This window comes from Festucalex cinctus, chromosome 8, assembly GCF_051991245.1.
Source record: "Festucalex cinctus isolate MCC-2025b chromosome 8, RoL_Fcin_1.0, whole genome shotgun sequence".
Taxonomy (NCBI): domain Eukaryota; kingdom Metazoa; phylum Chordata; class Actinopteri; order Syngnathiformes; family Syngnathidae; genus Festucalex; species Festucalex cinctus.
In genome coordinates this window covers 10,405,865-10,425,521 of record NC_135418.1, presented here as the reverse complement: position 1 = coordinate 10,425,521, position 19,657 = coordinate 10,405,865, and the positions used below count along the sequence as shown (strand labels likewise).

Here is a 19,657-nt window from a genome sequence, read left to right as displayed (position 1 = left end):
CGAAAGAAGCCGTAACAACAAGCACAGCACATGCTGTACATTAAATATATCATGTAGTTAAAAAAAGCATTTTTTTATGTAGGCCTCTACAATTGTCCTTACAGATAATGAGTTGATACGCCAGAAGTGCCATATAGTTATACTGTCACTTAGTATATATATCCCTTTTGTACTTTTCTAAAACTGGGTTGTCCCCTTCTCTATTTTCAGTATTTTAACTTTTGGGCCTCGCTACTGTCTCATTTTTGTTGTGTACATGTATTCTGCTGAGTTGGCCGTTGTTACTCTCTGATTGTAGCTCAGCGCAGTGGTTTTTGTGTTAGTGGCACTCGGCCGTGTGTATGTTTGTCTTTGTGCCCTGCTGACTCTATGCCTGGTGGCTCACTGTGTGTGTGTCCACCTGTCACCTTAGTTAGGACAAACACACAAACACCTAGTACCTTCCAAATAAATGACATCACTCGAAGCATGCACCTCATGCAGGTTTAAAAAAAAAACTGGATCCACACTCAGAATTTCAACATGAAAAGACAAAGATGGTATTGATCAATCAACCGTTAAGAATGATGGCTGTTGTAAGTTTACAATTTTCCCTGATGAATAACATTTTTTTTTCCTATCATACTTGTTTTCATCCAGCTCTGATTGGGTGGAGATCCTGGAGCCACGCTCCCGTGAGCGCATGTATGTGAACTTGACCACTGGCGAATGCGGCTGGGATCCTCCTCTCGGCGCTCCCGTTCGCCAGGCAGATGGTAACCAGTGGTGGGAGCTCTTTGACCCCCAAAGTGGCCGCTTCTACTACTACAACTCTACGGGGCGCCGCACGGTCTGGCATCGGCCACAAGGAGCAGATATAGTGCCCCTCTCCCAGCTTCAGGCGATGAAGCGCTGCAGCGAGGCCAAGCGGGCGGGAGTGGTTGTGGAGAGGCACCAGCATGGGACCACTGGGAGTATCAGCAGTGTGGGGAGCCAGGGCCTGTGCGCTTCTCTGCCTGAGCAAGATGTAGACAACCCTGAGACAATCGAAGTGGCTTCCAACCCAGAGCTGGACGCAGCAGTGGAGGTCAGATCACAGGCAGATGGATGCAGCAGTGAAAACAAAGAACCACAGAGGTAAGCCCAGATAATGCTGCAGTTGTCTGTACAGTAAGTGGAGTGGGAATTGTGGTTTATCATTCGTGGATCAAGTTACCAGGGGAAATTGTGATCGTAGAATGTGGCATAGTGCGTCATAATTGCTCTCAAATGTTTTGAAACGAGAACTCAAAGCATTATTTTGACATTTGACCAGCTGGGTCAATCTCAAACTGTGCTTCCATTTTCCTTCACTTATCTGGCAGTTCCATATGTTCTGTGTTTTCTTTTCTATGGCCTTTGAACCACATTCAACTCGTTCAACAAATGGCTACCAAATGCTCAGTTTTATTGTACATATTGCAGAGCGCAGGATAGATCACTCTATCGTAGGTTCCCTGATGCAGAACGGACCCAAATGGTAATTATTCAAAGATCCCATCATATGCTTCACGTTGTGGCCTCATCTAAACCACCATCTCCTCCCTTTAGATTCCGCACATGCCACTTCTGTTTCGTCTGGCCAACGGCCACAGCAACTATCTTAAAAGTGTCCTTCTGTGTGCTGACCGGCACGCTGAGCTGCTCTGCTCCACTGCTATTTTATTTTCCTAAAACAAATCTAGGCTCCAGGCCATCAAAGACTGCAAGGCCTCTTAAGTATGAGAGTCTGTGCGGTTACATGAGACGCAAGTGAGAGAGCATTGAGTGTGATTAATAACAAGCCGAGCCGCTACATTCCAGCTGCATACAAACAAGGCAACCCTGCTAAATTTTCAAAGGCCATGGTGACTTTGGCTCTTTTACACTCTTTATTTCTGTGGCCTTATCATTTAGGATTACATAGAATTACAGGATGAACTAATTGCTTAGTCATGCTTCAAAATGGAACTGCTGCAGACTTTGCTGTGTATCATGCAGTGTGTATGGAGAGTTCAAACTACCCACCGGGTCCCACTTTGCCCTGGTGACTCAAGCGTTCCCAGAACCATTTCTGTCTATTCCTAAAACAATGGTCAGTTGTTCATCAGGGGCTGAAGAATGTTTTGCCCACCAGGTCTCAATCCTGTATTTTTGCCATATGGTCCCCTTACATGCTCACCAGTCAGCAGATCTTGGCAAGTAATTAGGAGCCATGTCAAAATTCACAGAGAAAATGAAATATGACAACTCAAAATGGATGAAAAGAAACATTGACAGTTGACACATGCCTTTTTTTCAGTCAGGGCTACACCTTTTATTGGTAGCGACTTGTATGAATGAGTGAGGGAGAAAGATGAAATTAGATTAATATAAAGTTGTAATTTGAAGTTTCGCATAATTACAGTCCCATGTTTTGATTATATATAGCCTCTGATGGAGACAGAATATTATCAGATTCTATTTTGAATTTATCTTCTGTATTAAATTACTCTTTTGGTTTACATATCTTTACTGTTGAGATCTCAGACGAGATTACACTATTTAAAAACAATGCAGTTCTCTGTGGAGCTTGGACATGCTGGTTGTTCCACTACCAGTTTCCTTTTGTTTTTGGATATCAACATCTGCTTATAATAGATAAGACAGTTTCAAATGTTTCCAAACAGCACGCCAGTGTGTTATTCTAAGTAATGTTTAGTGTCTGTCCCTTCTGTTTTCTATTTGCTTCTTTTCAGTGTAGCATGCTAGAGAACATGATATGTTACTCATTGGCTATGTTTTATCACATCCTTGAAATTTTGGGCCTTTGAGCTTTTAGCCTGTGGAGCTCATCAGCGAAGTTCTGTACTGTACACAGGTAAACATGTCTGTCACATGGGCTATTGTGCTTACTGGTGCAGGAAACACGCAAACTGATCGATTTCCATGATGTAGGATTTACAGTGTTTTATACAACCTAGCTCAAAATAGCTGCATTGAATTTCACCCTCATTTCAATTTAAGTATGCCTGTTTATTGTTTTGAAAGAAAGGAAAATGTATGTGTATTCACTGCATATTGCACAAGTGTGTGTAGGGGGGGGATGAGAGCTGCATGAGCTGGTTAATGGCAGTTTGGTTTAAGACGGCCTTCGTGGTTCACATATGGGTCATGTTCTCTTTAGTCTTATGGACAAGTCATGGGTGTATAATGAACCGCTAAGAACAAAGGCTCACACTCAAAACCCACCGGTTCAAATCTCTGGGTCAACGAAAAGCTTTCTCTTTCGCAGGAAGACGTGGCATGTTAAAAGACTGAAACACGTGAAAAATTACTTGTATTTGGCCTCTCATTAGAATCAGGCAATCATGGCGACATTCAACAGTACTCCATGGTAACTCAGATTTATTTTATCATTCTTATGCCACACTGAGTTCAGAGGTTTTTTTTCAAGGAGTATGAGTAAGAAAAGGTGTAAAAAGCCAAAACAAAACAACCTACTCCCCATGTGCTTGTGATTGTCTGGAAATGAGTCATGTAGAAGTAATCGCCAGTTGGCTCATATAGGAAACGTTTGGGGGGGGGGGGTTTATATGTTTGATAAAGTTCTTAATGAGTCACATTTTGTTTATGTGTAAAAGGGACTCTTTCATGCTTTTCATCTGTCCAGACTCTTAAGGATATAACCACGGCAGTTTTATGTTCACTGGAAATACATGTGCTTGTTTTATCTTAGCTTCTGGTGTGGTTAGCTCATTTTTAGCTTTTTCCATATTATTTTGTGAGTGTGTCTATAATCACAAATTACTGTACATTTTCTTTTTCCTCTCGCCTGGGACAGTTATTAATCTGTTTGTCCTGTTAGAGCTATGGTCTCGTTCTACAACTTCATCGGCTGGTTTCTATTGTGGCTTGCTTTTAAAAGTTGGAGATCTTCCCCCTGTATGTAATAGGATCATCTCATCATCCCACCCACTAATACTAACACCCATCATCTCAAAAAGAGATGGAGATAATTTGTACTACCAGAGGTGGGTCTATTGGCATGTGCTTCCAACTAACCCCTTCAATATGTGATCCCCCTGCCCAGCTTGCCACTCACCACACCAGCATACAGGCAGCCAGAGCCAAAGACATGCACAGCTGGTAGACATCTTGGCTCAGATTGAGGTGTGTCACTTCAGGTGTTGTGCGACAGGTCGTTGTCAGGAGATGTTTTGAAGAAAAATTAGCCCAAATATTTTATTTTTAGAGGGTTCTTAATATTACATTATCCTCATCAACATCCTTCTGTATTTTCCAGTTTCCTTCCCACACATAGATACATACCCTTGATCCCATTGGCGAGTGTAGCAGAAGCTTGGCCTATACACATTCATTTCCTCTTTCTTTTAGCCAATGCTAATAATAACTGCTTTTCCAGATGCTATTTGAAGTGTTTGTATTTAAAAATCCCCTTTTATCAGTTTTAAAAATACATAAATAATCTTTGATATCCTTTTTTATAGGGTTCGCGAGATTTGGGCAGGAAATGAGCAAGATGGGCTTTGACAAACTATTTTTGTTTATCAGAAATAACTGATTTTTGAAGCTTTTTTTGACTTTTGTCCTTTCTCAATAATATTCAAAACTATTCGATACGTAAATTAGATTTACTGTACTCTTGATTGCATCTCTGTTCTCCTTTATTAGATATGGAAAATAGCTTTCTCTGATTTGTTAGTTCTTGTGGTCCTCGCCTCCGTCCCCGGAGGCATGACATCGCTTCTGAGCAGTGCGGACGAAGCCTGGATGTGGATGGTTCTCGTATATGTATGACAGACTTAGGTTTTTGAGTTAAATCCACCTAAATTTTGATACTGCATGACCTCGCAGCCACCTGAGGAGACTGATCAATTTGAGTGTGAATGTGTCGGGCCGTCGATTAAAACCCAGTCACAGCCTCATTTTGACATGTTATGCATAGAACAGTAGGGAAAAAAACAATTCTGAATCATAGAAGGGCACCTTTTGAGCAAAAATCTAAACTGATAAACCTATCCGTGTTAAGGTGACTCTGCGGCTAGCCTTCCAACAATGGAAAGAATGGAGCGAGACTGCCTGTGGCTTGGTCACTATTTATTGGTCAGTGATACAACCTGATCACATCATTGCAGATACATAACTATCTGAGACTCTGTGGGTGTTAGACACCAGAGCTGCTGAGACAAATGGAAGTATGCTGACCGTTAAGTTGATTTACTGCTTCTGAAGTCAATCAGATTACTTACTATGCAGGTTTTCCAAAGAGCCTCTCATGTCATTTCATCCTATATTTCTTTGATGCATAAAGGTCTCACATGCTCACATAAGTTCTGAATGAAGGTCATTAACACATTACTAATGTGACATACCTTTTTTTTTTAAAAAAACAAAAAAAAAACTAAATGTCATCTCTAAGATATTAAAACATTTTCTTCAGCTTGCATAATAAAACTTAGAAAGTCGAGGCTTGTTTGGTCTTTAAGAGCATTTTTGACCAACTCTGAATGTTAAAGATTCAGGTTCGGCTTTAGTCCTCTCCTCCCCCACCTTGCACTCTTGTAGTCGTTGTCATTTACAGAGGCGTCTCCGTGACGATGGCACAGCCATGCATTGTGTGAGACTCCCCACACAGCCACAGAGGCCACTTGAAAGAGCCCTATGGAATGCCAGCCTCCTCACTCATTCCCTTGCTGCACTCTCCCACGACTAATCCCCACCCCTTCTCATTTACACATGCCCTTACCGTCCTCTTGTGTCTCTGGTCTCCCTCACCCCACACATTTGTCTCCCATGTCCTGCTAGTTGCATTTTCTCACATTAGTCTTTTTTTTATTTTATTTTATTTATTTATTTATTTATTTATTTTTTAAGGGCTTTGTAATCATTTTATTTATCTGACCCCAAATTTGCGTAAAAGCAGAGGTTACTCCATTTTCACGCTTATGATTGAATATGCCAAGCAAATTGACTGTTTTAGTTATTGACCATCATGTGATATTCTCATCATTGGCGAAGTTCTGGAACAACTGGGCAGAGAAAGCAATTTTTTTTGCTTGGCAATTTCTGAATCTATTTTACTGACTCATTCATCTCATCACAGAACGCAATTAGGCTTTCCAGCAGCTACCATTGTCATTTTTGTTTCTGTGTGCATAACAACATCTTTTCAAAGCACGTCCAATTTGCTGACCATGGTGCTGCTGACTCAGATTGTTTATGTTGTTTTGTTAGCTTATGCTGCTTTACGTTGGTAAGAGTTAGAAATCATGATTATAGAAATGACATTTTCCTTTAAAACTTAAAATGCCATAAGCTCGCTCAATGTTATGGCAACTATGTCAATCAGGATAACTTAAGAAACTTACATTCAGCTTCATTTTGTCTGTCAACGTGGCTTCTGGATGTAGACCAAGACAGGATTTATGACTTTGAGAAGGTTTGGTCTTGAATGATGTTGCACAAACGCAATATGGATACACAAGTTAATCAAGTACTGTACTTTTAATGCCTTCCATTTGAACTGACTAATCTTTGAAGGTTCACAGAATATCAGGTATTATGTAAACACAGAAACTGCCAAATGAAAAATTAACAAAAAGTTTGTTTCTACCACATTCCATTTTTTTTAGTAATCAGCAGTACGTGTTGATTTCACCCATGTAACCTATTTTACCCCAAAAAAACACTGAAAACAAATTTATTGTTAAGATATATTTAATGGCGACACCATTTTGTATGCTAATTTTTGCCACAAACATCTGAATAGTCATTTTCATTTATAAAATACCACCAACAATGAAAATATGCTTTTGAGGACAATACAATGTATTTTCAAAATGACTGGGAGTGTAAGAATTTGATAAGCCTTACCCAATACCAACTATTTTGCACACTAGTATTTAGTAAGTACCAGTAGTACTACAAGTATTTAGGCATGTGTGTGCATGTGCATGCGTGCAATACATGTGTATGTATGTGTGTGTCATAACTTTTATTTTTAAATGTAATAATGTCCGCCATCTTTTTTCTCTTTTTTGACACTTTGTAGTATATTTAAAGGTGCTTTGTGAGTTTCGCACCTCCATCCATCCATCCATTTTCTTAACCGCTTGCTCCTCACAAGGGTCGCGGGAGTGCTGGAGCCTATCCCAGCTGGCTTCGGTCAGTGGGCGGGGTACACCCTGAACTGGTCGCCAGCCAATCCAGGGGCACACAGAGACAAACAACCACTCACACTCACAATTACACCTAGGGACAATTCAAAGCGCCCAGTTAACCTGCCATGCGTGCCTTTGGAATGTGGGAGGCGACCGGAGTACCCGGAGAAGACCCACGCACTTTTTTTTTTTTTAACTCATGGCTGCCACTTCTGGCTGAAAGTGTAACTGCAGCGGTGAGGTGAGAATGTTAATGATTTGTCCCAAAGATGTGCATTTTATATTACAAAGCAAATTCCAGTTAATCAGAGATATATATCATACAGTAGAGATTGATCATGTGCCATAGAGATTTTGCATATTCCCTTAACCGGTCACAATTGTGATGGATCTGGGAAAAATTCGGGGTTAAATGGGTTAATATAAATGAAGGGTCTCTATTTTTTATTATTATTATTATTATTATTTTTTTTATTTAAAGTAACAAGTACAAAAATGTATCAAGATTGTTGCCCTCTGAATCACAAGTGAAGAAGCAAATTGAATCATGAAGCTGAGAGATTCCCTATTGTAGTGTCTGCTGTTTATGCAGCAAGGAAGACCCCTCTTCCCTTGTACCAATGATTCTACTCTTGCAGGAAGTGGCTGCTAAGGTCATGTAAAGAATGTAATCCGCCTACCAAGAATGCAGAAGGGAGAATTGTGTTCCTTTACACGAACCCCAGAAGTTGATTTGTTTGAGGCCTGGTCCATCAGAAGAACTTTGATGTTTTTTGGATGAGTTCCCCTGACCAAACTCATGCCAAGTTGTCAGCTATGTGTTAACTGCCAAGGTGGGAATAATTCTGTCATGTTTGTCCCACCTCAAACAGCTCAACATGACCACAGTGACAAAACACAACATTCTTCAAAGAGTGCAAACAGTGGCTTCTCAAGGTCACAGCTGTCACCTAACGGCCCTTAACACCTACGTTACCATACAATGTCTCACTTACTTGTAACAAACAAACAGTGGTGCTTTGGATTGAACCCCATTAGATCTTCTTGTTTTCACGCGTGTCTGTTTCCTGTTGTGTATTAGGCAGTAAACTGTCTTGGTTGGTGTCTATGAGGATAAGGCTTGGTGGCGTCACAGCAGCCGTGGTTGTCTTGGTGAGGTGCCAGGTGGTGTGGACCCAGCTGTTTATAGGCATCATTTAAATGGGGAGTCTGTGCGACCGTTTGAAGACCAGAGCCAATCAAACTGTTGAAGTGGTGTGACTCAAGTAGTGGGCCAAGAGAAAGAAAGTGAGAGAAGGTTAGTTTTAGCTAGGAGTGCTTAAAGGAAGTTTGCCGTTGGACTTTGGACCTCAGGGGAATTGTTTCAGCATTGTTCCAGAGATGTGGGAAGGAGCGGGGGGGGGTCACTTTGCCTTATTCCCTCCTCCCTTAGCGTCCTCTTCCTGCCGTTACGACCCATTTCTCAACTGATTCGTAGTGCTGTTGGAAAAAGAGAAGCCTTTGCGTCTTGAGTTTGCCGTGATTCTGTAACTGTATTTACGTTTGGATTAACACGACAGGAGGAAGATCAACTTTGGTCTAATTAATCAGGTCAATGTTGAGTTCAGAGTATTAAGGTAAGTATGTGTTCCACTTATGACCTCACGTATGCTTTTGCATGTATGCTGTATCATGTTCATTCCTCTCACCTAACCACCTTTATCTCCCCATTTGAACTGAGTTGTGAAGTTTGCTTAAGAGGGCAAATGTGTTGAACGAATCCTAAAGCCAGGGTAAGATTATGACGCTACAGACGCACAAAGGCAGCAGACCAAAGTAGTTGACCAGATTGATGGCAGATTGCTTGGCAGTAGCTCAGCCTACAGCCGCTCAACCAAAAGGAGAAGAATTAACCTTTGGACCTAACCAAAAGTCTTTTCAGCTGAGAGCTACTACAATTCTGACTTCTCTAAAGGCCACCCTTTTTATGTTTATTCTCCAAATGCTAATTTGGTCTTGTTCTACTGCAGTCATTCATATAAACAATAGATGAACTTGACAAACGAGAACCTTTAGTTGTTGTCCTGGGATCATCCTTCGGCATACGGGGGTGGGGGGGGTGGGGCGGTGGGGTGAGTGGTCATCTCCCAACCCAGAGGTTGTGGGTTCGATCCCCTGCCATTGTGACTCCATTGAAGTATCCTTGAGCAAGATACTAAACACCCTTCCTGATGCTGCGTCATGAGTAGTCGAATGTAAAGCGCTTTGAGTGCCTTGCAAGGTGGAAAAGCACTACATAAATGAAATACCATTTACCATTTACTTGGTGCATAATGACAGTAATCATCACAAAAATGAATGTAATTCTTGGGTCATTACATTTACATGGTTTTTCCCACATGTCTCTCTCAGGGATGCACCTCAAAGATGGCAGCCTACTCCTGGTTCTAAGGCAGCATTGTTGGTAAAAGTGAACAGCATGAGTCGGAGCCAGCCGAGTCCAGCTTCGCAACAGCAAGTCATCCAGCAGAGTGTGATCAACAAAACAAACACTTTCGCACAGCAGCCATCCAACATTAAGGCCCAAGGAGGATGTTCAGGGCCCAGCCAGGGATATAAAACCGCCCCCTCAGGTAAAATGGCAGCTGACCCACGTCAGGCCCATCACCTGAGAAAAGCCAGTAATGGCAGCTTTTGTTTAGTGACGTCAGACAGTGGTCAACCCAGTCCACTCCCGCAGAGGTCCCAGACCAGCACACCACGCCCAGTGTCACCCCAGTATGCTTGCAGTGCCCCAATATATGATGAGCCAGTTACAGAGTGTCCCATATATGATGAACCCCCAATAGACATGGAGGTAGAAGGAGCACATCTTTTCAATGGGCAACAATTGTCTCGCCTGACTCCCTCCCATAGTCTCCAGAAACCAAGACTTCTCCAGCATCCCGGTCCATCTCTTCCAGGTTCCAGGCACAGGAGAACTCCTTCTGCCTCTGATTATAGCCCAGCTGGTCTGGAATGCATCAAACATATGATCAATGTAGACCCCAAGCAGATCCTGTCTGGCTCCCCTGGACCCACACGCACCCCCTCGCCGACAACCCGGCAGGACCTTGTCCCAACCCAGCCTCAGTCGCAGGCTCACTCTTTACCCCAAGTTCGAGGCCAGTTGCGGGACCGAGAAGCAGGGGCCCCAGGCCCAAATACACTGGATAAGAAGCAGAGTTGGCGAGTCCTGGAGGCAACAGTTCAGCGTGCGATGGAGGCACGGCACAGTAGGCAAAGCAGCCACGCTTCACAGGATTTCACCTCCTCAACACCTCAGGCAACGGCAAACTATCAAGACTCTGGCTACTCCACTGGGCCTTCTCCGAGTTTGAGAAGAAAGACTAGGAGAAGAATGGGAGCCGGTGGAGGTGCAGGAGGCAGGCCTGGGTCTGTAGGCAGCAATGGAGAGCTGTGCGCACTCAATGAAAGACTGATGGCCGAGATGAGGGAAGTAGTAAGTCGCTCAAACACCATGAGGGAGGTGAGAGTGGGATTGGAAGAGGAAACAGGCGAGAGGGGGCTAGTATCAAGGACGCGCTCCCCCGTAGACTCACTAAGGTGGTATGGAGGAGGAGGTATGGGGGTGTCAGCCGGCAGGTGCTCATCCCGGGAGGACATCACTTCCCACTCACTGAATACGCCAGGTAATGCTGCTGTGACTACTCTAGAGATACCAGGGAGGCAAAAAAGGACATATGAAAAAGTTGATACCTTGGAGATGAGCATTACGAGCCAGGCCAGCCTGTCTTCACCTGAGACCCCAGGACCACCCTCTCAGGTAAGCCCCACCACCACAAAAGCTATGTGTCAAACAGACAAATTTAAGCACACAATAAATACATCTTTATTTAATATATTTGTGCACATTCAGTTCAAGTCTGTCACTGCACATTTGAACACCCAAGAATTTTCCCACCATTTTACCTGTTTGCTGTCCTGCGTGGTTTAGACATGGGATGGGAAAGTTCAAGTTGACCTGGGAATTTTCTGCCGACAGGCAAAGAAATTCCTACTGTTACACCTATGAAGCACGAATTTCTTGGGAAGCCATTGTGAAAGTGAATTTATCTTCTAATCTCATCACCAAATATCTCCCAGATTGGCAGGGTGTCCTCTACTGACCAAAATGGCTATGGTCCCAGCATTACCTGCCATCCTCCATCTGTTCTGCTCTGTAGGTACTTTGTACTCATATGCCAGCTTTGTGTTTGGGCATCTGGGGTCCATGCCAAAGCGGAGTTTCAGGACACAGCCTCCCCTCTTCAGGAAGGAGGGACGCTGTGGTCCATATGGTCCAGGCTTGGCAGGGTAAAAGTAGAATGTAGAAATGCTAGTATTGAGCCTTATTGGCCAAAGAGCACCAGGCCCTACTATATCTGTTCCGGAATATTGCTCAGACCTGCTGGCCAATTGCTCACACACACACGCAACGCAACGACTGTAGTGTTATGGCTCACTAGTTACAAGATTGATGAATGCCATATTTTTCCACTCTGTTTTTCATATAAGACCTTTGATTGACCTTGTTAGCATTTAATGCCATTTCCAACAAACTTTTTTTATGTATACATTTATTAGGTAAGAATATTTCCAAAGAGTACTGTAGAAGTTCTACAGCTTTTGTTCCTTTCCCAGTTTAATCAGTAGGAATGTAAAGATCCTACTGTCCTACCTACAAAAGTGTTCCAGTAAAGTCCAAAAACTGTTGAACAAATTTGGCATGCTGCTAGCTGCTCCACGTTACATTAGGATACAAATTGAAAAGACAGGTCATCATATTACAGTAAATTAGAAGTTTGATTCTGGCTCAATTTTAATGTTGTTCTTGGCTGTTTCCAAATTTGTCTGGATCACTGCTTTCTCCATTTTGGGCAATTGCTAAAGTATGTCTTCAACCTCACCGCAGGGATCACAGGGAGGTCTTGAGTGTAGTTTTGGTTTTGCAGGATCATGTGCCCATTAGAGTGAGAGCAGTAGTGGGATTTACAAGTACTCCTCTCAAGACACCTGCTGCTGAGAGCATGCATGATTTTTGGAATGGTATTAATTCTCTGAGGAAATGTAAACGCAGATTGTGGGATAATTTCAGAGTGTTATGTTAGCCTGGAAATAGTTGTTAGTATGCCATAGTGAAGACTCAGTAGTCTCCCACGCACACACAAACTGTTCCCCTGATATACTCAATTGTACTTTCCATATAACTATGAGGACTCACGTACCTATACTTGTTCTCCTGTAGGTGAGCACCCTTGAACTACAGGCTCAGCTGGAAAGCAGAAAGAAAGACATGGTGGATGGACGCAGCGCACCCCTTGGCCCATACCGACCTGCCAACCATGACAAAAGAGAAGGATCTGAAGGAGCAAAAGCTGCAGATGCTTCCTACCAGTTCTCCTACGCCACACTGCGACAGCCACCACCTCCAGACATAGGCATGGAGGACTGGGCCAGCAAGCACCTCAACATGCACACGCAAGGCCTATTCAGGCGCCGTGTCTCCATCGCCAACATGCTGTCCTGGAACCGAGGCTCCATCAAAAAGCCCATGCTGGTCACAAGCAACCGCGCTGTCAGGAAAGAGGCTTGCGAGATGTTCAAGCTGGTGCAGGCCTACATGGGAGACAGGCCCTCGCGTCTGGACCGCCGTCACTGTGCCCTGCTCGTTGTCACCAAGTGCTGGGACATGCAAGGCCTGCGGGACGAGCTCTACGTGCAGCTGGTGAGGCAGACCACAGGAAACGCCAGCCCCAGAAGCTTGGCCGCAGGTTGGGAGCTGATGGCTGTCAGCTTGGCCTTCTTTTCCCCATCGCCTAAGTTCCGCTGTTACCTGGAGGGCTACATCCAGAGACACACGGAGCCCACCAGCGACAAGAAATGTGAGTCCCAGACTGAGCAGCAGGGTGCGTCACCTTTTTTATGCCTTCTTAAGTCTTTGTTGTCTGATAGTCAGCTGCACATAATGTGAGCCAAAGTGTCATTTTTGTTCCATGTCCAATATAAAAGATTTTAAAGTAGAAGTCAACACTAAACATTTCTTGACAATAATATGTTACATGTGACCTCACTAGTCTAAACATGGCATTCTGATTAATATTACATTTGTGGAATGTGAGTTATGAAGCAAAATCCGGCCATTTTTATCCATATCAGAGGGCGGCAATTTTGCCACTTGCTGCATTGACTGAAGATTACATCAAAGTTGCTCAGGGCTCAGGCAACAACCAATCAGAGCTCACCTGTTTTCTGAAGCTGCGCTCTAATTGGTTGTTACCTGAGACCTGAGCAACTTTGATGTCATCTTCAGTCGACAGCAAGTGGCAAAATGGCCGCCCCCTGAGATGGATAAAAACGGCTGAATTTTGCTGCTTAACTCATATTCCACTAAAGCAATATTAGGGCTGCATAACACAGCAAAACAATGTTTTTGGGTTGACTTCCCATTTAAGGTCAAAGATGTATTTTAACATAACATAAATGTGAACTTCATGATCTTCTGTTTTTTGTTGTTGTTGTTTTTTTATTAAACAGTGACTCAGTTCATATTGGAACAGCAGGAACTGAAATTAAAGAAGAATTCCAAATCAAGGAAAAAGCGAAAACAGAACACAGATGAGGAAGAAGGTAATTATAATTTAACAAAATGTATTTCTGATAAACAGTGTTTTCCCTGTTTATCATTATGAGTCCCATAATTGTTTTTTCTACTATTATCAACTATTATCTTGTAATAAACGCAAGACATCAGAAACCGAATCTAATGCTTCCTCCAGAGTGTACTGTATTTGAAAAGGATGGAAAATTCTGCTGAACGCAGTTTGTCAGATGGGGCCAAGATCATGTATGCGCATACTTGATGAATGACTTTCACAGAACATTGATTTGGATGAAAAAGAAGCAAGGATGAAAATTTCAGAAGGGTCTGTTTGCCTGTTCTGTGAATCATATCAGTGGTCTTGGCCGCTTCATCAGCACGTGGCCCCATTAGAGGAACCCACACCACCAGCTGTGACGATGATGTCACCATAGGACCACAGTCATCATCTCTGCAGACATCACAGCAGTAGCTTCTCACATTATACTAGAGTGACTCACACACATGGCTCTCTCCTCGCTCACAAGTCATGAAGATATTCAAGAGTACTTATTCAGAGGACCACTAACCAGAAATATCAGCACATTAAAAATGGTATAATGAGCTCTATTGAGAGAGGAGTTGTGGAAAACATTTTTGTCCGGGAATGTATGAACAGGGGGCCATATTGTTTTCACTTGACAGTCATACACAGTCTCGTAAACAACTGCCAGACGAAACCAAAGCCACCTCGTCACATTCTCATCAAAGGACATGTATTTTAGTTCATTTTAGCTCAAGTCATATGTCAGCAGGTGTGAGGCTTGCCTGGTACAGTAAATGTACGACAGATTCTAATGACTTCACACTGTATCTCTGTGGACTTCGGTTGCCTGGTTGCGGTTTTCATGCAGTTGAGCTTAAATTTAGAACACCCGCGGGTTTCAACCTCTTTATCACGGCAACACAGGTCCTTGCATGTTTTGAGTTTCCATATGCATGATTCTCCTCTCCAAGATCGCCCAAACGATCTCTCCAAACTAGACGTAATTACTGTCGAACGGATGAGTCAGATTAGCACCACTGTGGAGAGTGCAGCATGGGAGTCACCTGTTTGCTATAAATCTTGGGGGAGGGGGGTTGACTAAAGGAACATGCTGGAACATGTTAGCTACTCTTCAACATTGCATCAGCAAGTGTGTCCATCTGGCTGTGGTTCAGGTGCCTGTTGCTGACTCTGCGATAGAAAAAAGATGAGTGTAAACCGATATGATATATAGCTTCTCTTTCTATGGCTCCATCCTGATGCAAGAAAGTCAAGGTTTTCATTTTTGGCAACAAGAGTACAGAGTTCAGTCCGCCCCTAAGGCAGACTGTCTGAAAGTCTACTGCATCCCCCCCAAAAAAACAACAGTTCTGAAATCAATTCTAGCCTAACAGTAACGGTGAGGCGCGTATTTCCCATTCATCCCACAGTCGGCCTTCACGTGTATATACTGATGAATCACCTGAACTTTGGGTTTGTAGGCGGAACCTGCTTCGAAAGCTTTTGTTCAACAGCAGTAAATCTTCTCTCAACCTGACAGTTACAGCCAGGCCTCCTGTAATCCCCATATGCCAGAATCACATTGTCAACATGTCTCCAGTTACCGCTCCCAGCCTCTGTTAGCCACTTTGACGTTTGTGGGGAAATGTCTTACTTGTGAGAACAACTTTTAAAGTTTTCTGTCCTTTTTACTTAATGTGTTAGGGTTATACTTGGGCTCTTGGCTCAAATAGTTTGTGGTGGATATGGATGGATTTCATTGTGCTCATTTACATGTTCTCTTAAATAACAGGCCTGCCCGTCAGCACATACGCCAAGTTCTGCTATCGGAAGCTGCAAAAGGTGGCCATCACAGGAGGGAAAAAGGTAAAAGCGCTATCACAGCTAACATCCAGTAAAAGGCAGACTACACCCTGGACTGGTCACCAGGCAATCACAGGGCACTCTTGGCTTCTTATTTGATTATATTTTGTCACTACAAGCGACGTAATTACGTCACAGGTAGAAAAAACAGGCCTGGTGCAGTTGTAGACAGAGACATTATTGGTGTAATGGTTCCTAAGGTCATAAATCTGTCATTCTTTTTCTTTGTTGCCTGCCAGGGTCTACGTAAGCCCACCTTGGAAGAGGTGGACCACAGTAGGCGGGCCATCATCACCCCCTCCTTGTTCGGTAGCTCCTTGGAGGAAGTCATGGAGCGGCAGAGCGAGCTTTTCCCAGACAGGAAATTGCCCTGGGTGCAAGTTCAACTTTCCCAGTATGTTCTGGCCCTGGGCGGGGCTCAGACGGAGGGCATCTTTCGGTAAGACGCGACAAACCAGCCAATGACGTGCCTCAACTTGAGCAGTTGGGAGAGTTCAGGAAATTTGAAGGGGATCTTGTTTTGTTTTTGTGTGTGTGCTGTAATGTATATTTATTGTCTATCAGCATGTGTGTGTGGTCTTCTTTATCCCCTCACATCAAAGTAGCCGTGTCTCACTCATGAGAACTGTATTGTTTATCCATGTTTTTATATCATGACTCAAGCTTTCAAGCAAACGCACGTTTACTTGTTCAAGGGTTTCTCCAAAATTGTAAACTGTTGCTGCTATTAATACATCGCACAATAACCCTGGATGAAAATTCCCTCATTGCTATGTTCTTTGCTTACATTTAGTTCTGCTGTTTTTCTTCCAAAGCACTGTATACAAATGCAATTGTGACCTGGTGGATGTAGGGGTCCCTCTTGTGGCCACACACTGTAACTAACAGATTTTGTTTTATACATCAGAGTGCCTGGAGACATTGATGAAGTCAATGCATTGAAGCTGCAGGTAGACCAGTGGAGGATCCCCGAGAACCTGTCGGACCCAAATGTTCCTGGTGAGGAAAGATCTCTTTCAAACGACGCGTTTTTTGTTTGTGTGCGTAACGTACTTAATACAAATGTGTCTCAATCAGCCTCTCTGATGAAGCTGTGGTATCGAGAGCTGGAGGAGCCGCTTATCCCCATGAACTTCTACAAACAGTGTGTCAGCAACTGCGACGACCCGGCTGCAGCCATTGCCGTGGTTCAGTCTTTGCCTGAGCTCAACAGGCTGGTGCTCTTCTACTTCATTCACTTCCTACAGGTAAACGATATACCTGCATTGTCATATTTCGAATTGTCTCAGACTATTGTTGTCTGTTCTGTACCTTAACCAAGTTCACAATGTCAGTTGAACCAGTTAACCAACTTTTTTTGGGAGCTTCGCTGCCCTTTCATGGGCAGACAAACTGTGTGCAATGCAGACAGTTATGTAAATTAGCACCACTGTTGTATAACAGAAGTGCAGAAGTGCTTGCTCGCAGATGCTTTTTTTGGGAAATAGAATGATAAGAATTGATTTGCACTAAATTGTGGGGAAAAAAAACTATATACAAGCCATTAAAATGGGAATTTTTGCTAAAATGTCCCCACAAAGATAGTACTCTTTGGTCACAGGTTAGTTGTTGAATTGCTTCCTTCCATCTGTGTCTATCCAGGTGTTTGCTCAGCCATCGAACGTGGCTATCACCAAGATGGATGTGAACAACCTGTCCATGGTGATGGCCCCCAACTGCCTCCGGTGCCAATCGGACGACCCGCGGATTATTTTCGAGAACACGCGTAAAGAGATGTCCTTCCTGAGAATGCTCATCGTCCACCTGGACACCAGTTTCATCGAAGGAGTGGTGTAGACTCACAGATAAATTATCTGCAGAATACACTGGAAACTGGCGGGATATTATTGAGAGACAAAACAACTCACCGGAGGACTAAAAAATTCACAACTGAGCCATCTTTTGGTGACCTCTATTTCTAACTAGTGCACGTGACGATGACTGTGCTTCTTTTCGGCGGAAAATAGTTGTATGTGTACAACAGCTTGCGTTCAACAAAGTAATAAGACTTACACAGAATGTACAAATATTCACGAAGGTTTCAGCCTCTGCTGATGTTTATGCCCCTTCATATTCACGTGCGCTTGTGTGTATTATCGTCTTGTGTGAGACATCTCATCATGCATAGTTATATTGAAAATACAAAGAAAATCAGTAATATGTTTTAGTTCATTGGGTCACTGGTCTATTAAACAGGATTTTGAGTACAGAGTGTACATTACAGAGCACAAAGTATTATTACCGAACCTTGTTGATTTTCGAAAATCACATTTGGAAGTGTTTAGATTTTCTGACCTTCAATATTCATTTGAGGGGCAATGGGAGAACTGCATCATGTCTTTGTGAAGTGGGAGATTACTTGTTTAATAATGATAATCTAAAAGAAATATTTCAGTTGGACCTTTGTTCTATATCTATCTGCTTGTGATCTGTGTGTTGTGGCTCAGGTCTTACTGAGGGAAAAAACGGGTGTTAAGATGGGATAACTGTACTGTACACAGTCTCCCCACAGACTAAATGTCATTGTATCGAACCCCTTTATTGAGAACGGACTTTTGTTCAACTGTCAAGCATTATGAGAATGTTGAATACGCTGACTCAGTCCTTTCAGACTTTTCTGATGTATATATCGCATGTAAATACTATTAACAGTTTGTTTGACTGATGAAGGATATGTGTGGGGTTTGCCTTTCAAAGAGCAATAAAGAAAACCTTTGTGGAATTTTTGTTCTGCTGTAACTGTCTGCCTTTTGAACATAGGACTGACTCAAACCACTCAACGTGTATGGTGTACCTCCTTGTTTGACTATAGAACAACTGTCTATAAATAAAGGTTTGTTCAATTGTATTTATTTATTTTATTTTATTTTTTGCATCCTTTTTGTATTTTTGGAATGAGACAAAAAAATTGATGTACAAGCAAAGTGACTACTTTTTTAAAGTGAAAATGACAAATTAATAAATTAATAAACAATAAATTACCGCCACCAGTTAGTGGCATTTTTATTTCAATAAAGCAATAACGTTGCTAGTATTTAAAACGAAAGCCGTGCTGGTTACAGCACCGCCACCTGGCGGTCGGGAGGGACGAAATAGAACCATCCATCCATTTTCTTGACCGCTTATTCCTCACAAGGGTCGCGGGGGCTGCTGGCGCCTATCTCAGCTGGCTCTGGGCAGTAGGCGGGGGACACCCTGGACTGGTTGCCAACCAATCGAAATAGAACCGAAGCATTAAATCAAGGGATTCTCTTAAAACGTTTTTTTTTTTTTTTTTTTTTTAAACAAGAAGTCCGCATTACTGCTTTGCAATTCGCTATGTTAAAAACTTTAGCTGTTCCATTTACCATAAACAACAGGTAAAGTGTTTTATTGTAGGGTAGAGTGGGGCAAATTGCCCCCTGTCCATAATTCCCTTCCTGACCACTAGATGGAGCCAAATTTAATCAGCTATTTGACCCATAGCGGCCTTGTTAAATTTTGGTTGGCATTAACAGGTTAACTAATCGGCGGGAATCACATTGATTTTAAGGTAAATTGATGTAATATTTTGATACTATAAAATATGACTTTTTTTTTTAAAATACAATACAAACTTCTTTTTTCTTTTTTTTTTAGAAAAAAATACCAAACTAAAATTATGAATATCTAACCTTGTTATATAATGAGAGTATGCACCCGATGATCTAACATAACCTCAATGGCTCAATGGTAAGAAATGTATTACCAGTTGATTAGGTATTTAGCTGACTTTGCCACGATAATATTCAGCATTCAGCTTTATTATACTAGTATATTTCTGTTTCTGCAATGCAATGCTCCCTTTACAAGGTGAAAATAAACTCTGTATTGTATTGCTTTTGCCTCTGACTAGCATACAAGTCAGGCAGATTGTTATAGTATTCAAACGATTTCATCACATTTTGAAAAGAAAAAAATAATCCTCAGAAA

General features: G+C 42.6%; 1 protein-coding gene across 2 annotated transcripts in view; it reads left to right on the top strand.

Annotated features, from left to right (window-relative positions):
* The window catches only part of arhgap46a (Rho GTPase activating protein 46a), a 36,046-nt gene extending 17,492 nt beyond the window's left edge, over positions 1-18,554 (top strand). The window contains exons 2-10 of one of the 2 annotated variants that reach the window (XM_077528967.1): positions 640-1,116; positions 9,552-10,965; positions 12,427-13,063; positions 13,716-13,808; positions 15,597-15,670; positions 15,907-16,106; positions 16,575-16,666; positions 16,745-16,914; positions 17,309-18,554. In XM_077528967.1, coding sequence (XP_077385093.1) covers positions 640-1,116; positions 9,552-10,965; positions 12,427-13,063; positions 13,716-13,808; positions 15,597-15,670; positions 15,907-16,106; positions 16,575-16,666; positions 16,745-16,914; positions 17,309-17,503 — 3,352 coding nt within the window. In that variant the 3' untranslated portion in view covers positions 17,504-18,554. Of the gene's footprint in view, positions 1-639; positions 1,117-9,551; positions 10,966-12,426; positions 13,088-13,715; positions 13,809-15,596; positions 15,671-15,906; positions 16,107-16,574; positions 16,667-16,744; positions 16,915-17,308 lie in introns of both variants that reach the window. The other variant, XM_077528966.1, reaches the window with a different exon arrangement.
* Positions 18,555-19,657: the final 1,103 nt, after the last annotated feature.